An 18,251-nucleotide genomic window follows, 5' to 3' on the forward strand; every position below is an offset into this window, starting at 1 on the left:
TATAGGTATCAGTCACAATTAAATATACGTCACAATATCCACACAGGGAACGTGGAAAGTGTTTCACTCATCGAGAAACGCTTACTCGACACGAAAGAATCCACACAAGTGAGAAACCATTTACATGTATGGTGTGTGGAAAGTGAACCTTTCTAGTGGGCTAGGAGCAGCACACTGCAATAAGTGAAATGATTAAGTTGCATATCAATGCTTATCTCCAAACGATGCATCTGTCAGGAACTGAACGTGGGCATCCTATCCCATAAAGCACCGGAGAAGATACTGCGCTTGGAGAGGAAAAACTGAGCTTGCTGCAATCCTCACTTCTATCAAACGACGGAAGTTCAGAGCAGTCCCGTCCTCTTTTACAATGGTAACCACAGGAGCGGGAAAGCCGATTCCTTAGCCTTCGAAGAGCCAGCGTTTGGAACTTGTCGTGGATAGATGAATCCTTTGAGCAGATCGGGTGACACAAAACGGGACACCGGAACGCCCAGTGCTGCTGGCCGGGTCCCCCTGGAACGCTCGCTGTAAGCGTGGTAGGAGGTCGGACGAAGAACCAGCGCCAAGCCTGCCGGAACCGGAAGAGACGGGGAAAGCATTTCCTGATGGACCGAGGTGGCAGGAAGCGGGTAGGGACCGCTTGTTAGGAAGGGGCCGCCATGAGTCGACTGCGGGAGGAGGATGACCCTTATGTGATCGAGGAACCGAGCGATGAGGAGCCGGCGCAGAGCAGGTCAAGAGAGATATATATAGGGAAGGGGAGGCGGGTTCTCTTTTTCCGCTCTGTGTTTGCGGGGGTGGGGATTAGTGTGGACGTAAATGTACGTCTGAAGGGGGGTGGAGTTTCCTCCTGCTCCCTCCGTCCGTTAATATCTCTGAAATCGCTCAGAAAGAAGTGGTCGGGATGTTCTATCTTCACCTGCGTTTTGGTTTGGTAAAACTCCCCTCCGTTTGAGATCTCTAAATATTTCTTTATGGATCAATTTTTTAAAAAATGGAAACGGGCTTGAAGTTTCAGGAATCACCCCTCGGTGTTATTTTGGGGAAATCGGCACGCTATTCTTTCCTTCTGTTGTAACCAGCGCTTTTTTTCTAAAAAAAAATGTTTAGGGGTACTCTCATTTTCCTACTCATATTGAAATACTGCCCCTCAATGAGGCCAAACTTAGATTCACAAAATGTTTAGGCCGTATGCGTACCCCTGCGTCCCCCCAGAAAAAAAGCACTGGTTGTAACAGTTCTCAGGGTCAGCTTTGTATCTACTTAAATAAAGATTACTGTTTATTAAATTTACAAAAATGAGTAGGTAGAGTCTGGGTATTATCAAATTTACATGTACACACACACACACATTTCTCCAGTGACTTCCATGTTCTGTTTCCCCCTGTAGAAATAGCGAAACACGGGTGTTTCCATGGCTCCATAACTATTATTTTTCCGTTTACTAGCCATTTAACCTAGACTGTGAGCGAATGCTTGTTGTTGTTTATTCGTTTAGTCGTGCACGAAGAGTCGGACACGACTAAACAAATAAACAACAAGTGAGCGAATGCACTGTGTGGAGCTTTTATCCCTTAATAAGAGGAGGGGTGTGTGCTTCCCAGCTGCTAGGTGAAGCAACTTAAAATAGAGCTGAGACTATGAAGTCAGGTGGGTACCTGACATACAAGCAACCTTTACAATCCTGTAAAATGTATCTGGGGATGCAGCTGACCTAGATGGGTAGGCAGGCTGAGGTGCCAGACACCAGATTCTAGACCACATCTAGACAGATAGATAGGAAAGTGTAAAGGAGATCTACTGTGTGCTCAGGAGCACTTTGTCTTAGGTCCTAAAAAAAAGATTATTTTGTGTGTGTTGGGAGGAAGGCAACTGAACAAACTCAAGTGGAGGTGATGAGATTATTGCAGACAAACAGGAACAACGACTTTGATGACTTTAATTGGCAAGGTCTAGTACAGGCATAGGCAGACTTGGCCCTCCAGTTGTTTTGGGACTACAATTCCCATCATCCCTGACCACTAGTCCTGTTAGCTAGGGATCATGGGAGTTGTAGTCCCCAAAAAACATCTGGAGGGCCGAGTTTGCCTATGCCTGGTCTAGTACCTTAGCCTTCTTTACTTTCCTAATAATAAACCAGATGCCAGATTTGGCCACTGATATTAATGAGCTTAAAAACACAACTCTGTGCTGGGTTGTGGTTTGTTGTTAATATACAAAGCAATTTACCTGTATCACACTCCCTGTTTACCTTCATCAATCTGCTGGAGCCTGTCTTCACATGCAGGGGAAGGCCCTAACTTACTGAAAGTTTGAGATTGCTTACCCGCACTTGGTTTAGCCAGCCAATTGAAGCCATTCCTGAAGCGTGGCTGCTGTTGAATGCTGGCAGCTTCTAGGAGGCACAGGTGAGAGCTGAGTGCGGGGTGGAGGACCAAAGGTGTCCCCCACCAGATGTACCCCCAACACTCCATACACCCCAGTTGTCGCTGTGTACAGTGTATAGTACACACACCTAACTTTTTTGCTATCGAGTTAATATCAGTAAATTTCTTCAATTCTAAGTTTAAAAAAAATCATTTTCTCGGTATTTAAAAAGAACCCTGCTTTTGCTGTGCCTATAATAGACTTGCCACATTTATCTTGAAATGACAATCTTCCAATGTTTTATCATCTTTTAGCTCTGAGGATGAAGTAGATGTGCTCCTACATGGCACCCCTGATCAGAAGCGCAAACTAATCAGGGAATGTCTGACTGGAGAAAGTGAATCTTCAAGTGAAGATGAATTCCAAAAGGAAATGGAAGCAGAACTGGACTCCACCATGAAAAATATAGAGGGCAAGTGGAAATCGCAGCTAACAGGTAAATCTCTAAACTGTGGGAAAATATGAGCTTGCTGACAGCTCTCTTCCTGCACATCTTATGCTGGACTGTTGTCGATTTTGTGCTGCTTCTTCAGTTCACTCCCCTCCCCCTTTAGAGGCTTTACAGACAAATCCATCCCCTTCAGGCCACCTTCTCCAGCCTGGTGCATGTTTTGCACTACAATTCCCATTATCCCTTACCATTTATCCCTTACCATTGACCATGCTGGCTAAGGGCTAATGGCAGTTGTAGTCCAAAGACCTGGAGGTGGACAACAGGTTGGAGAAGGTTGCCTTACAGCACTTAATTCAGGATGTGTGAGGTGCTTCTGATGAGAAACAAGGGAGAGATAAAGCACTTCATGCCTAGTTTCAAAGAAGAGGGTTTTCTCATTTTGAGTGAGGTACAGTGGTACCTCAGGTTAAGTACTTAATTCGTTCCGGAGGTCTGTTCTTAACCTGAAACTGTTCTTAACCTGAAGCACCACTTTAGCTAATGGGGCCTCCTGCTGCTGCCGCACCACCAGAGCACGATTTCTGTTCTCATCCTGAAGCAAAGTTCTTAACCTGAAGCACTATTTCTGGGTTAGCGGAGTCTGTAACCTGCAGTGTATGTAACCTGAAGCGTATGTAACTTGAGGTACCACTGTATAAAGAAGTTTAACCTGTGTAGTCAGAGTCTCCTTGGAGTGCAGTGGCTAATATCGGAATGCGAGCTATAAATTCCTACTCATCTCTGAAGCAGCACTGCAGGGCTCTTGTATGCAAGGAATTTACTCCCAGGTAAGTGTGTGCAGGCCTGCAGCCTAAGAGAAAACGTAGATCTCTTTCTGTATAGTGATCCCATGTTGACTACATATTTTGTGTTACGTTTTGTGACTCAGGCAGTACATCTAATGCTGGACAATCTGGAACAGGTTCCCCTGCAAAGTACTACGATGATATTTATTTTGATTCTGATTCAGAGGATGAAGACAAAGTAGGTAAATAACTGGTTATTTACTGCAATTATTATTGCTTCCAAATTTCACTTCTGCTTTTGGTGTATTTCCTTTATCCACAATGAGCTCTCTATGCTGACGCTTTGACTTGTTTGTAACGTACCGTATTTTTCCGTGTATAAGACTAGGTCCCCCCCCTAAAAACAATGTCAAAAATTAGGGGGCATCTTATACATGGGGCCATCTCCCCCCATTTTCTTAAATCTGAGTCCCCAAAAATAGGGATCATCTTATACATGGGGGTGTCCTACAGACGGAAAAATACGGTATATTTTTAATTGTTGGCAGAAGCAGTTAACTGTCAGCACCTGTCTTATCTGCACAGGGAATATTCCACATTTATTCTCTGAAGTTGCTACCACAGAGAAAGAAGCAATCTCAACATTCGCACTGATGTTGGCTTTTTACGCATACTGTCGCAAAATGTATCAATGTAGTTTACTGTTATATTAAGACTGTTACCCATGCTACACCATGCTTCAAGACAAAATTTCATTTATTTGTAATTAGAAATAAATATTTAACAATATATAATTACATGTTGTTTCGTGATTAATCACTATGCTTTAATTATGTTCAATTTGTAACAATGAAAATACATCCTGCATATCAGATATTTACATTACGATTCATAATAGTAGCAAAATTATAGTTATGAAGTAGCAATGAAAATAATTTTATGGTTGGGGGTCACCACAATATGAGGAACTGTATTAAAGGGTCGCAGCATTAGGAAGGTTGAGAACCACTGCCTTAAAGAGATCTTCAGGCAAATGAAGGAATTCCTCCTGCTGTAGTAAACTAACTGTACATGAAGCTACTAAATAAGCTAATGCCTCGCATGACGGATGCTATTTGGTGTCAAGGCAGCTGACCTTGTGACTGAGACTACTAAATGCCTTCATTCTTCTAGAAAGATGAATGAATTTCCTGCATCCTCACACACCAGGGTAAATGTCCTCCTTGCGTTCGCTTAGTCATTGGTCTCTGGAAATCAATTGTACTTTATCTCAAGTCACATAATCACCTCAGCTTAATAAGCAGAGATAAAGATGAGCTTTTTGTCCTGACACATGACCACTTTGCTCTTTCTCTCGTCGTACAAGCAATGAACCCAAAACACCTCTAATTAACATAGTTTCCCAGTTAAAATAAAAAGGGAATCTAGGGTTTATATCTCAAGAAGCAAAAGGGATTGTGTGTGTGGACAAAAGGCTTTTTCATACTTTGTCTTTTAAAGCCAATATATGATTATCTGACTACAGCTAGATAAGATAGTATATTTAGAAATGTAGAATGGGTTGTAATAAAATATTTATCTGCAATATTGCATTCATTGTTGTGGCAGGAGTATTACTATTTTTAGATTCTTGACAAATGCCTCTACCAAATCTTTACATTCTACATAAATGGCATAATTTCATAAGTAGTCCACATTTCATAGAATTGTAGTGTTGTAGTCATCTAGGCCAACCCCCTGCAACGCAGGAATCTTTTACCCAGAGTGGGGCTCAAACCCATGACCTTGAGATTGAATCTCTTGCTGTATGGACTGAACTAACTCCTGTGGTAATAAATGTGATAATAAAAAGAGATGCCCAGTACAGTGGTGCCCCGCAAGACGAATGCCTCGCAAGATGAAAAACTCACTAGACGAAAGGGTTTTGCGGTTTTTGAGCTGCTTCGCAAGACGAATTTCCCTATGGGCTTGCTTCGAAAGACGAAACGTCTTGCAAGTTTGTTTCCTTTTTCTTAACACCGTTAATACAGTTGCGACTTGCAACTCATAGAACGCGGTGTGGTAGCCTTTTTTGAGGTTTTTGGTGATTTTTGAAGCTTTTCCAAAACTTTTCCGACATCGTGCGTCGCAAGACGAAAAATTCGGTAGACGAAAAACTCGCGGAACGAATTAATTTCGTCTTGCGAGGCACCACTGTATGGCCTATTTTAATTTTGTGGCTGGAGCAACCCAGTAAGATTGGTGGCATATAAATGAGATAATAACAATAATTTTCCATTGCACCAGTCTTTATGTTAAACGTGTCCTGGAAGGCAATCCTGAAACACTCTGTTCTCTGAATAGTTTATCTAAAGATCAACACAGTAGTCTTGTGTTGTACAGCAAACTTAATTAACACCTATTGCAAAAAAGGATAACCAGTTTAGTTGTGTTTAACAAGGACACATCATTTCAGTTACAAATAAGTGAAGTAAAACTTTTAACTAGCAAACACAAACTTAAATAAAATAAAAAATGGAACAAAGAAATAAAGGTATTGTGACAGTTCACTCATCTAAAATACACTCCACTTTATTAGAATGCATTGGCTCAAAATAGTACAAAAACTCCGGACTTCATTGCTTTGTTAGCACTAAAAGGAACTCAAGGAACTCAGTTTCACTGCACATCACATTTTGCTTCCAGACAGGTATACTTTCCCTGCCTCCCTTTCCTTTTAGTGTGGGTATTGTGACCAAATTGTCATGCTTGCTTTCTTCTGGCTTTTGGAAAATTTACGGATCCTTTTACTCTTTAGATCAAGGTGTTTGAGCAGTAAGATTTGCTGCCTGCTTATATTGCACTTTTGCTGTCTGAAGCAGCAATCATAGATTCTTCCACTTTCATTTCAAGTAATAAACCAATCATTCTTCATTCCTCTTGTGTTTGAATTTTTTCTGGGCACAAGGTTAAGGGTAAACGCATATTCGTAACAAACAAACGTTATAACTCTGTCGAAAAAACCTAAAACCTCTTAGCTTAATATTGGGAGTGTGCATAGGAAGATACACACACGTGGGTTTCAGATGTACATCTTGTAACAGCTTCGGGCTTCATTCGCCCAACTCATGGCAGTGCCATTCACCTTATTAGCATGCAACTTTTGCAAGGGAGGCTCATTACCAAATAGGCTTTTGAGTCATGTTCTTTGGGGTGTGTGTTCTAACTGTATCTGTGTGAACTTGAACAGCTGCTCCAGAAACCAGGAAAAAAAGGAAACATCAGCAGCGCCGAATTCCAACTAATGATGAGTTGTTCTATGACCCAGAAGAAGACAACAGAGACCAGGCCTGGGTGGACAGGAAGAGACGGGGGTAAGAAACTGAGCATTTAATTTGAGTCATGAGAATACTCGTGTTTGTGGTCTTGCACTCAGGTTCTGCTTCTGGGCTTCCCATAGGCATTTGGTTGGCCACTGTGGGAACAGGATGTTGGACTAAATAGTAATAATAATAATTTATTATTTATACCCCGCCCATCTGGCTGGGCCACTCTGGACGGCTTCCAAAAGAATATTAAAATACTATAATACATCAAACATTAAAAGCTTCCCGAAACAGGGCTGCCTTCAGATGTCTTCTAAAAGTCTGGTAGTTGTTTTTCTCTCTGACATCTGGTGGGAGGGTGTTCCACAGGGTGGGTGCCACTACCGAGAAGGCCCTCTGCCTGGTTCCCTGTAACTTGGCTTCTCGCAGCGAGGGAACCGCCAGAAGGCCCTCAGAGCTGGACCTCAGTGTCCTCAGATAGGCCTTTGGTCTGATCCAGCAGGCTGCCTTTAACGTTAACTCTACACATTCCTGATTTTCTGACATTGTTACAGCTTTGTTTCTTATTATATGGATATCAAAGGAGCCTTAATGCTCAGTTTCCCACCTGCACATTTCTCTAAAGTGAGTGGGAATTATCACATTCTCATACTATGTTGCAAATAAAAATCATTTATTGACTGTTGTTAGATTGTTTGGTAATTGAACAAATGGTACTCCTGCAAGGCACTCTATGAAAAAATTCCACTCAAACATTTGATGGGATGGGATCATGAGGAACTTAAGACTTTTTAAAAAATAAATATTTTTATTGAAAAATTTCAACATAGAATACAATAAAAGTCAAACTAATCTAAAGGAATAACATTAGCTATATCATATTATATAGCTACTTATCAATCTGCCAGACATGTATGGGGAACTTAAGTCTGATTAGCATTTACCTGCAGCTTGGTGGAAGCTTTTTCTTCTGGGTACCTTCAAGTGTAAGCATTGACTTTCCTTTTGAACAATCAAGGAACATGATCATTGGCTCTGCCTGTGTGGGCACCACCCATGTCAGCACTTTTTTCATGGTGGTGTCTATATATGTTCCTGGAGTGATGTGGAGTTGCCCTGTATTTGGCATTAACATACCAGTTTGTGTGTGAAATAATCTGAAATATTATTACTATTTCCCCCCATTATGTTTTTTACTGTAATTTTACAGATGTTAGCCACCCTGAGCCTGGCTCTGGCTGGGGAGGGCAGGGTATAAATAAAATTTATTATTATTATTATTATTATTTAAGCAATGTGGTTAAAATAGGGAGAGATACAGGACTATAGCGATAATGCACGCAAGCTTTTAATTTGGGGGTTGTCATTTTGGAGCAGGATCTTGTAATCATGTGTCTTGGATTGACAACAAAAATGGACTTTTATCAGCTATTACGTAGTAGTTTGAAGACCTTAATATTCTGAGTACATTTGAACACACTTTCTGTAAACATCAACTTCATTTGGATACCTACTCAAACAATTGGAGGGCATATACGGATCTGTTTGTCTAAATTAAGATGGATGTATTGATGTTTATCATATTGAATATGAACTAGCAATTTTGTTTTGTTTTCTCCCCCTTTTGTGGTGGCGTTTTTAAAAAAAAATTCAAAAAGAGGGAAAATTTTTTTTTAATGCTTTGGGACTGAGAACATGCAGTGCTTGCGACTGTCATGCTCCTGGCATGCAGTTTTGGTATACACCAGTTTCAGTAAAGATGCCTAACCAGTAAGAATGCTTCTCCTGACCTATAATATACTGTCTTGTAGGTATCATAGGTTAAGAAGTCTTCACTCACAACAGCCACAAGCCAAACTTCCTGCCATTCCCAGCAGTGACGCTGTTTTGAATTGTCCTGCATGCATGACCACACTGTGCCTTGACTGCCAGAGGTAATATTTCAGCCTTAAGAAACTTGTGATTTAGGTACAGCAATCACAGATGAGATAAGCTAGTGTTTGTTCATACAGCAACCCTGTAAAACTGTCTCTGTCCGGTTTTCATGAACTTGCCTTTCATTAACTAGGATGTTGGTCATAATATTGTCTCCATGTTTAAAGAGAGGTAAATTCAGGGCTGGATTTAGGTTTGACAAGGCCCTAAGCTACTGAAGGTAATGGGGCCCTTTATATGTCCATCTGTCCTTTGTTGCTGTTTTTTGTGTTGAATATATGCTATATGGTAATTTATGGACCTAATAGGTATCTAAAGCCATTTGCACATAACAAATAGGAACCTACACAACACAAAACACGGTTGCTGTATGTAGGTTTTATTTTATTTGTTTTTTATCTTCTATTTTGGAAATGTACATCCAGGGTTTTTTTCCTTTAATTTTTTTTTTGGGGGGGGCCCAAGAGAGTGGGGCCCTACATTATAGCTTGTTTAGCTTATATGTAAATCCGACACTAGTTGTCAAACACTGGGGAAGAGGGAAAGGATTCCCCCCCCCCCTTGGAAATACATGTACAGTTTTTGTTCAGCAAATTTACCTTGTCTCGGCGAAACATTGATTTCCAGCATGAAGTGCTTCCTTTTTTGTGCTTCTCTTTTTAAATTTAATAATAAAAGCCAGCTTTAAATAGATTTCTGAATTTGAAAAAGCAACTTCATTCTATTGTAGCTATAACCAGATGTGGTTGGACTCCAGTGCCCATCAGCCTCAGCCAGCCTGATCAGGGATAAGGGATGATGGGAGTTGAAGTCCAACAATGTTTGGATGCCCACAGGTTAGCCACTCCTGCAATAAGCAAAGCTAAGAGCTTTAACTTTGGCTTGTTGTTGCTAAATGGGACCAGATTAATTTGAGGCACTTTGGTCGGGATTTTTTGGGGTGTGTGTGTGTGAGGTAGAATAGGCCCATCTATTGCTAAATGTCACAGAGGTTATAGTGGAAAACTACTAGAAAACTATAGGGAGACAGTGACAAAATGGTTATTATTCTGACACAAACTTTCAGTGATAACAGTCGGCTTCATCAGATAGAACAGTTTGTTGACTATTAAGGGCCATGTCAAATAAGCCAGATAGTTTTTAACAAGCTTCATACTCTTTATCTTTTTCTGGCTATGCTATCATGGTTATTCTACTGGAATTCAGACATATCTCTTTCATCTTTGCTCCTTAAATCTGCAGATCTCCTGGATTCAGGACATGTAGGGTTACCAATTTTGTAATATTTTTATCAGCAACAGATTATTGCATTCCCATTTCTTTTCTTTTTTTCAGGCACGAATCATACAGAACTCAGTACAGAGCAATGTTTGTCATGAATTGCACCGTTATCAAAGAAGAGATTCTGAAATACAAAGGTCCATTGAACAAAAAGACAAAGAGAGGGCACAAGAAAATTAAACAGAGTAGTGAATCCATCGCTAGTCAGGAAAAACAAGAAGAGGAGGAGATATATCATCCAGTAAAATGTACTGAATGTTCAACAGAAGTGGCTGTCTTAGATAAGGATGAAGTCTTTCATTTTTTCAATGTTCTAGCAAGCCACTGCTAAGATGCAGCATTTTGCATTGGGTTAAGTTTGCATAAAAATTCAAAAGCCAAGGACTGTTCTGTTTCATTTGTATCATCTATTAATCTGATGTAAAAATTGTATCCTTGCCACACACCCTGTATTGGTAAAGCAAGTGAACTTTAGTTATGTATATAGTTCATGTTTTTAGAACAGTTTCTTATGTATATAAATATTTTTATCCTGCTATTTAGAATTAAAATGTTCTGATCTTGGGGGAATTTAGACCATAGTCTGTGGCATGGCTGCCTGATAATGTTGCTATAAGCATTACTGTAAGAGTTGAGCTTTAGTTTGTGTAAATCAGATATTGGTAGCACTAAACTCTGTTCAAGATTTGTTTTTTGTTTTCCATTCTTTATTCACCCCAATATTTTGGAAACCCTGTGTACTTGCTACAATTTCTTGCTATAATTTAAGGTTTGCCATCTTGTTCTCATAGCAAGACTGCCTTCTCTAACATCAAAAAGCTGAACACCTTCCTAAAAGCGGCATCCGTATATCAAGTAAAAACAATCACAGATGTGTTCTTGGTTTCTTACCTATCAAACTCTTGTCATTTAAGTCCTTTTCTATAGGCTGTGTAAAAACTATAATTTAAACACCTTTGAATGTGTTATAAAATGCAGACTAGTTGGTAGAATTTATTGCTGAAATACTATTGAAAAAAAATAAAAAATTGCAGCTTTCCCTGGAATAAATAATATGTAGAAGTGATAGAAGTATTACCGTCTTTTAGGTTCCAGGTGAAAACTTTTATTATTGACTGTATACTTCAGCTGTATGTTTATTTCGGCTGTGATTGAGTTTCTGCAGCCTCTTTTATTTATTTCATAAAAATTATACACTGTTTGATTGTAACAAGCCCTCAAAGTAGTTTACAAAAAGATAAAAACAACAGAGTCAAGAAAAAATTGCAATATTTTAAAACATAACAAAAAGTTAAACTACTAAAACATTAAAATTCACCTCAGCTTTCTAAGGATCTATCTGTTCATTGAATACTTTGCTTTACGATCTTTTGTGAACTGCCTTGGAAATTAGTAATTTGAAGGTTTTAATAGATTTTGGAATTGTGTTATCCATCGTTTGGAAGGTGGAGCAAGCTTATTTCCTCCTCCTCCATTGGACCAAAACCAATGGATTCAAGTGAGAAGAAAAGCAATTCCAACTAAACATCAGGGAGAACTTGACAGAGCTGTTTGACGTTGGAAGAGACTCCCAAGAGAGGTGGTGGAACTTCCTTCCTTGGAGATTTTTAAGCAGAGGTTGGGGGGCCACCTGTCATGCATGATCTGGTTGAGATTCCTGCCTTGTCAGAGGTTGGGACCGGATGACCCTTGGCATCCCTTCCAATTCTTTTAAGATTCCATGACATAGGTGGGCCATTGGCCTAATCCAGGAGGCTCTGGGAGAAGTTCCGAGCCTCGCAGCTCCAAGAAAGTTGCGCAAGTTTGCAGAGTCGAAGCCTCGAGCGCAACAGGCGCTTTCTTTCCCCGCGCTCCGACGCAACCCTGCCTCAGAAGCAGGCCTCATGCTTAGGTAAGGCGAGGGGCGCTCTTGCAAAAGGCAGCTGCAAGCGGCGGCCTCAAGGGCGGCGGAGGCGGAACTTTGCGTAGGTCGCCCCGGGCGCCAGAGCGGGCTGTGGGGGGGTTGGGGTTGGGTTAGGCCCGGCCTGTGGGGCGGGCCGAGGAGCGACTGAGCCAATCGGCGGAGGAAGCTGGGCTTCCCTGCCTCTCGGTTGGCCGCCTCCCCGCCTCTCCTTTCGAGCGGGCGCGTCTCTCTCTCACTCTGACGCGCGGAGGCGCTGCTGCCGGCGAGATGGCGCTGAGCTCGGCCTGGAAGCAGATGTCGTGGCTCTATTACCAGTACCTGCTGGTCACCGCGCTCTACATGCTGGAGCCTTGGGAACGGACGGTGTTCAGTATCCTTTCTGGCGGCGCTTGAAGGGGGAGCCGTGAGGGGAAAGGGCGCCGCCGTCAAAGTTCGCGGCGAACTGGGCTGGGCAGGGCGCCGGCGGGACGGGAAGGTAAAGGACGGCCCGGGGGAGGGAGCGGCCTCCTGGCTTCGGCCGAGAGGGAAGGCCGCTGGGCTCCCGAGGGCGCCCGAGGGGCGCAGCTAGCCGGGAGGGACTTGGGCCTGAGGGCATAGGGGTCGGAGCCGTCCTGCACAATTCAGGTTGGCGGGAATAAATGTATGTCTGTTTAGGGGAATGTCGGCCAGGCCTGTTCCTTCCTGGGTGGAAGGTCGTGGCAAAACTGGAGGCGCCTTTGTCAATCACTCCATCTCCCTCTCTCGCTCCTCTTCCTACCCTCGCAGCTCCCCATTTGCCCCCTTTCGGGGCACTTCTTACTTCGCCCTTGCTCTGGGGTTTTGTTTCGTTTTGGGTTTTTTTTTGCAGGCGCTCACTGCTGCTGCTGTAGCCAAAAAGTGACTGCTGACGTCTTTTTCGCCAAGCTCTGCTTAGGATGGATTCCTCTAAGGCTCGGCGTTTTGCATGGTGTACTTGCGGTTTTGAGGCTGTTTTAAAGGAGTTGTGCGAGTTTCACCTAGAGCTCCCTGCGAATGATGGAGAAAAGGCAGTTCTGGTCAACGGATCCTCGGGATCCGCCTTAGCCAGGTGTGCTCTGGAAAAATGAGGACTTAAGTAATTGAAGTGGTTCTGCACGACCCCTTAAATTTGTCAGTGACTTGAGAGAAGGGATTTAAACAGAGAGGGGTGGGTTGTTTTTTTTGTTTGTTTGTTTTTGAAGGCTTCATGTAGCTTGGGGTGCTGTGTTAAACCTCTTTGGGGAGCTGTTAGAAGGTGGTGTTAGATCACTGGGTGGATGGCTGTGCAGCTGAGCATTTATGTAGCTGTGGCCTGGGACTATAAAGCATTTGGGTCTGGGCAATTGTGTTTCAGAGCTAGGGAAAAATGAAAAACAAGATACGCTGCTTGTTGTAGCTGCTTGTGACTGGATTTGAGGGTGGTTTATCACATAAGTGTGGTGGGCAATTGGGGCTGTAGGATCATGGTTTCCTGTAGGGATTTCATTTCAAAGTGAGGTTGAGAATTTGTTTTGAAGAAAAGCTGTTATCTTTCATGATAACTTTTGTGTCATTCATGAGAGATCAAGGCAAACAGATGAAGGGTATATATTTCTTATATGTTACTGTTTATATGCCAGAAACAAGGTCAAGAGTCCTTCCTTGCTCGCTATGTGCTATGATTGTGAATAATAAGGACACACTAAGCTATGTTGCCAGTCAGAGTAACAATACAGTGGGACCTTGTTTCTCAAACTTAATCTGTTCTGGAAGCCTGTTCCAAACCCAAAACCAAGGTGTGCTTTCCCATAGAAAGTAATGCAAAATGGATTAATCTGTTCCAGACTTTTTAAAACAACCCCTAAAACAGCAATTTAACATGAATTTTACTATCTTACGAGACCATAGATCCATAAAATTAAAGTAATAAACAATGTACTGCAGTCACACAATCAGTCAATCAATCAGTAGCTGAACTGGGTTCTACACAGTCTCAAAAACAAAAAGAACCGCAAAAACGCAAAATAAATAGCAAAAACAGACAGACCTCAGACACTCAAAACAGAAGTGTGGCACTCAAATTGGAAGTAACACTCAAAATGGAGCATGTTCGGCTTCTGAATAAAGTTCGCAAACTGGAACACTTCTGGGTTTGCAGTGTTTGGATTCCAAGTTGTTTGAGAACCAAGGTACCACTGTATTGTGCAAGCACATTTGCAAAGCTAAGCAGGGTCTGGTATAGTTTCAAATTGGATGGGGAACTGCCTGATGAGATTCTTGTATTGCAGGGGTTGGACTAGATGACCCTCAGGCTCCCTTCCAACTCCACAATGTTATGATTCTAAGATGTGAAGTAGGATCTATTTCACAGGACTACTAGAGTCTTTATACATTCTATCCATTTGCCACTAATGAAGTAAAGTGGGAGGAGCAGATTCTCCTATGAACAAGTGTTTCCTAATTTCCCTCTGATTAACTCTAGTGGGAGGGAAAATAACGTTCTAGTTGTTCTGGGGTGTGTTGAGGGTGAATAGGACTGGAGGGCAAAAGGTGAAGGAGTGATGGAGCTTTCCAACATCACACCATTACAGCTACGTATTTGTGCTTATCGTTTGTTGCTTTCCTTTTTTTACTAACAAATTTTCAAATGGTCCATTAGTTCAAATAAGAGATGATCGTTTACCACTAATTTCAGTTAAGAAAGTATACAGTATTCTGTATAAAATGTTAGATATACAGTCTAGGCTCACTAGCCAATTTCCTATGTGAAATATCTCCACTAGTTTTGGACTACAGACTACTTTGCCATTGGCATTAACACAGGATAGTCTTCATTTTTAAAAGACTTGTACTTTCATAAGCTGTCTTTGCTGGAAGGTGAATACCACATGATTTTGGCTCTTTAACCTCAGAGTTCCCTCAAACCTGTTGACCCTTACAGTCATTATTTTGCTAATGGTGATATTCTTCTGTTATATTACTGGCTTACTTTGTCATACTGATTGATAATATATCTGCAAAAATAATCATGATATTATATATACATACTATTCTGCTGTTGGTTCATAAGTTACCCAGACAAAAGTGAAATGGTTGTGTCCAACTCATATGTCCACGTGGTGCATTGCTGGACTAGCCATTTTTGGTCACAAAGAAAAGTTACAGCTTGCTTCTGGTAATTGGCAAATGAGGAGACTCACTATATTGTCAATGTTTACTCTTTGGAATTAGTGTATTCATCAGTAACTGGTGGTTGTCCCAGATCAAATTTGGTGTCTTGATAAGTGACACCTGCTCCCCATTCCAGATGCTAAATCTTCTCCTTTTCTTTCCCAAGTGGCTTGAAGGGCCCTGTAGTGAAGAGCTGTCCTGCTTGTTCATATTTCCCCCCTTTCCTGAAGTCGGCATGAGTGGGGATAGGAAAAGCGGTTCCTTCCATTGTGTTTGTGTGCACACCTTGATCATCTTCTGTCCTTTGTGAAATATGTTTTAGCTGCCAATGTGACATACAAGTAACTCCTTGCAGAACTCACCCATGAGTTATGTTAATGCTTCATTCAGTTCCTTTCATGAAGGAACTTGCCTACTGACTAAGCTATTATGTACTGGATTCCAAACACTCTGCACTATTAATATTATTGTTTTCAGGCATCCCCCCCCTATTTACACGGGTTAAGTTCTGGGCCCTCGCATGTGTAAGTGAAATTGTGTAAAGTGGGGAAAACCCTCTAAAGACCCTTTGAACCCCCTCTCTGCAACTGTCTCTTCAATCCATACTAAAAATACTGTATCCAAAAATATCCACAACTAGAATTGAAACTCTGGGGCCAGCAGGAGGCTGGAGGACACGTGGGAAAGCAGCTTCTGCTGTGGCACTAGGCCCCACACCAGCTGTTAGGTGGTCTCTTTGGGGCTTCCTCTGCTCTCACTGATGTCCTCTTTGGGCTCCGGAGAGTATCTCTTCGCGAGCCACAAGGACTCTACCTATCTCTCACCGTTTCTGGGTTTGAATTGAATTATTTATTTACTTCCTACGCCACACATATATGCAGTTGCATGTGAGTCAGTTGTGTGGGGGTGGGAGCCTGTATTAAATTTGTACACTGCCCTTAATCAGTAGCTCTTAGGACAGTTCACAAGATAAATGTAACTTTTGTTACATTGGCCCCCAGGGATTTTGAACTTAGGCCTTGTACCAACTTGAGTTCTCCCTGACAGTTGGTTTGTTCAGCCTCTTAAGTGGTGCAAAAGGAAAAGCAACTGATGAGAAATAGAAATATATATTGTGTAATTTCCTCTATTGCTAGTAGTAAGCAAATCAGGTTTTGTATATTTTTGGCCTAACTTTCAGTGTGACCTTCTGAAGAAGTCCAGAGCAGCACTCTTAATTAGTATAGTCTTTGTTACTACGCTGTTGCGCTGAGTTGCTGCCAGTTAATATTCTGTATTAGTTCAGTTGTCTATGTACAAGACTTAAATGTTCATATGGCTTGAGACCTGGCTTTATAGCATTCTTGCAGTGTGGTTTTAATACATTGTCAATATGTGGTTTTCCTTTACTGCCATTCAGATTCCATGTTAGTATCAATCCTTGGAATGGCACTTTACACTGGCTATGTTTTCATGCCTCAGCATATTATGGCAATATTGCACTATTTTGAAATTGTGCAATGATGAAGAATATATCAAGCAGTGACCAGTCAGAAGCTGAAGAACTGACCATCTACAATTAAGGAGTTCTACAGATGACGAGACAAGCAAGATGTGATTGTGTACACAGCTGATAGTCGCTACTAAGGGATGCAGTATGCCCTAAGTTTTGGTGGCATTTTCTTTCTTAACAAAAAATTCCTTGTATAGCAATTTGTCTATTAACATTGTGATTGTTTGTACCTTTGATATCAGTATTTTCTTAACTTTGTGACAGTCTCAGTATTACACTGTGAAAGCTTTTCTTACTGTAACTTTGAGTGCATTTTGCCTTCTATTTTTAATCAAAAATCATCTTATTAAATGGGGCTTAGAGCTTTTGCTATTGTATGGGTTATATGTGCAACTGGGTATATTTCTAGCTAACATTTTGTAAGAAAAAATGTTTAGATTCATATGGAGATGTGGATATATTCATGGAATCCTACAAAACCTTGTTTGTAAGACCGAACTCAGGTGCTTTAACTGCTATCTGGACTGTTCAACAGAATACTTAGGTATCATTCTATTTTGCTTTAGGAATAAATGGAAATGTTTTGTTCCATTTGGAGAAGAATAAGACCACTTGGCACTGCATGTATGGAACACTACTTTGTAAGGGGAAAGTGCGGGACCCAACTCCTGTCTGAACATAAAACCTTAATTTAATTTTACGCATGTCATCTGGAGTTTTGTGATAACATCTTAAAGCTGCTATTATAGCATCTAACTGTACTATACTTTTGTTTGTTTATTTCCCAAGGAGCATATTTTAATATAGACTGAGTTCAAAGACCATGTCTATGGCAGTTGGCTATAATATAATCATGTCTGTATTGTGAACTCTGTATTGTAACTGTTGTTCAAACACCCTTGAATACTTAGACCAAATGACCAAAATATAATGTTTGATGTAGACTTGAGTTTAAAACCACAGCAATAAGGAGCTGTCTACTAGGCTGAAGTCTTGTCTTAGTTTTTATAGCTTTTTCAGATTTCTATTCTGAAATGTAAGATGGCAGTTTTTAAGGTGTGGGTTCTTTTTTTCCCAAAATAAAAGCTGAAAGCAGAGTTGATGCCTAATGTGGTGGTACTTTAATTTTAGGGGGCTGTATTGCAGGATGCAGAACCTTTGGGTGTTTACATGTGGCTGATCTCCAGCTCCTACCAGCCTTAGCCAGCGTGGGGTGGGGGTGAGAGTTTTAATCCAGTAACTTCTGGAGGGACAGAGGCTCCCCATCTGCGCTGTATTGCTGTACTGGATAATACTCCTTCAACAATGTTCTAGAAAGGAGAAAGACCAGCAGCTGTGCATGGGAATACTGAGCTGCTGCCAAAGTCTCTCTTGCCCGGGTTGCTTCTCCAGTGGTAGCAGAAGTGGTGGGGTGCCTGGGGGTGCTGCCTCTTGCATTTCCACTACCTGAGGCCCATTTCATAGGTGGGCCGGCTCTGCCTACCATTAAACTCAAGGTGGGGGTGGGGGTGTTGAGGTGAATTCATATAATATTAAGCAAGGGAGCATTTAGAACTTTAAGCAAAGTCTATTGGCCCTA

At 41.5% G+C, this 18,251-nt stretch overlaps 2 protein-coding genes across 2 annotated transcripts; both read left to right on the forward strand.

The window, feature by feature from the left end:
- The first annotated feature begins 579 nt into the window (after nucleotides 1-579).
- EAPP (E2F associated phosphoprotein) lies at nucleotides 580-10,818 on the forward strand. Its single transcript, XM_082222548.1, has 6 exons — nucleotides 580-736; nucleotides 2,685-2,866; nucleotides 3,753-3,851; nucleotides 6,839-6,962; nucleotides 8,726-8,848; nucleotides 10,185-10,818. Exons 1-6 carry the CDS (start codon nucleotides 663-665, stop codon nucleotides 10,459-10,461), a joined length of 879 nt encoding a protein of 292 aa, XP_082078674.1. The 5' UTR covers nucleotides 580-662; the 3' UTR covers nucleotides 10,462-10,818.
- A 1,427-nt stretch (nucleotides 10,819-12,245) lies between these two features.
- Nucleotides 12,246-17,769, forward strand: SPTSSA (serine palmitoyltransferase small subunit A). Its single transcript, XM_082229242.1, has 2 exons — nucleotides 12,246-12,403; nucleotides 16,580-17,769. The coding sequence occupies exons 1-2, from the start codon at nucleotides 12,301-12,303 to the stop codon at nucleotides 16,681-16,683; spliced, it is 207 nt and encodes a 68-aa protein (XP_082085368.1). The 5' UTR covers nucleotides 12,246-12,300; the 3' UTR covers nucleotides 16,684-17,769.
- The last annotated feature ends 482 nt before the right edge of the window (nucleotides 17,770-18,251 follow it).

The sequence above is a fragment of the Podarcis vaucheri genome, assembly GCF_965113315.1.
Source record: "Podarcis vaucheri genome assembly, chromosome: 1".
In the NCBI taxonomy this organism is placed as follows: domain Eukaryota; kingdom Metazoa; phylum Chordata; class Lepidosauria; order Squamata; family Lacertidae; genus Podarcis; species Podarcis vaucheri.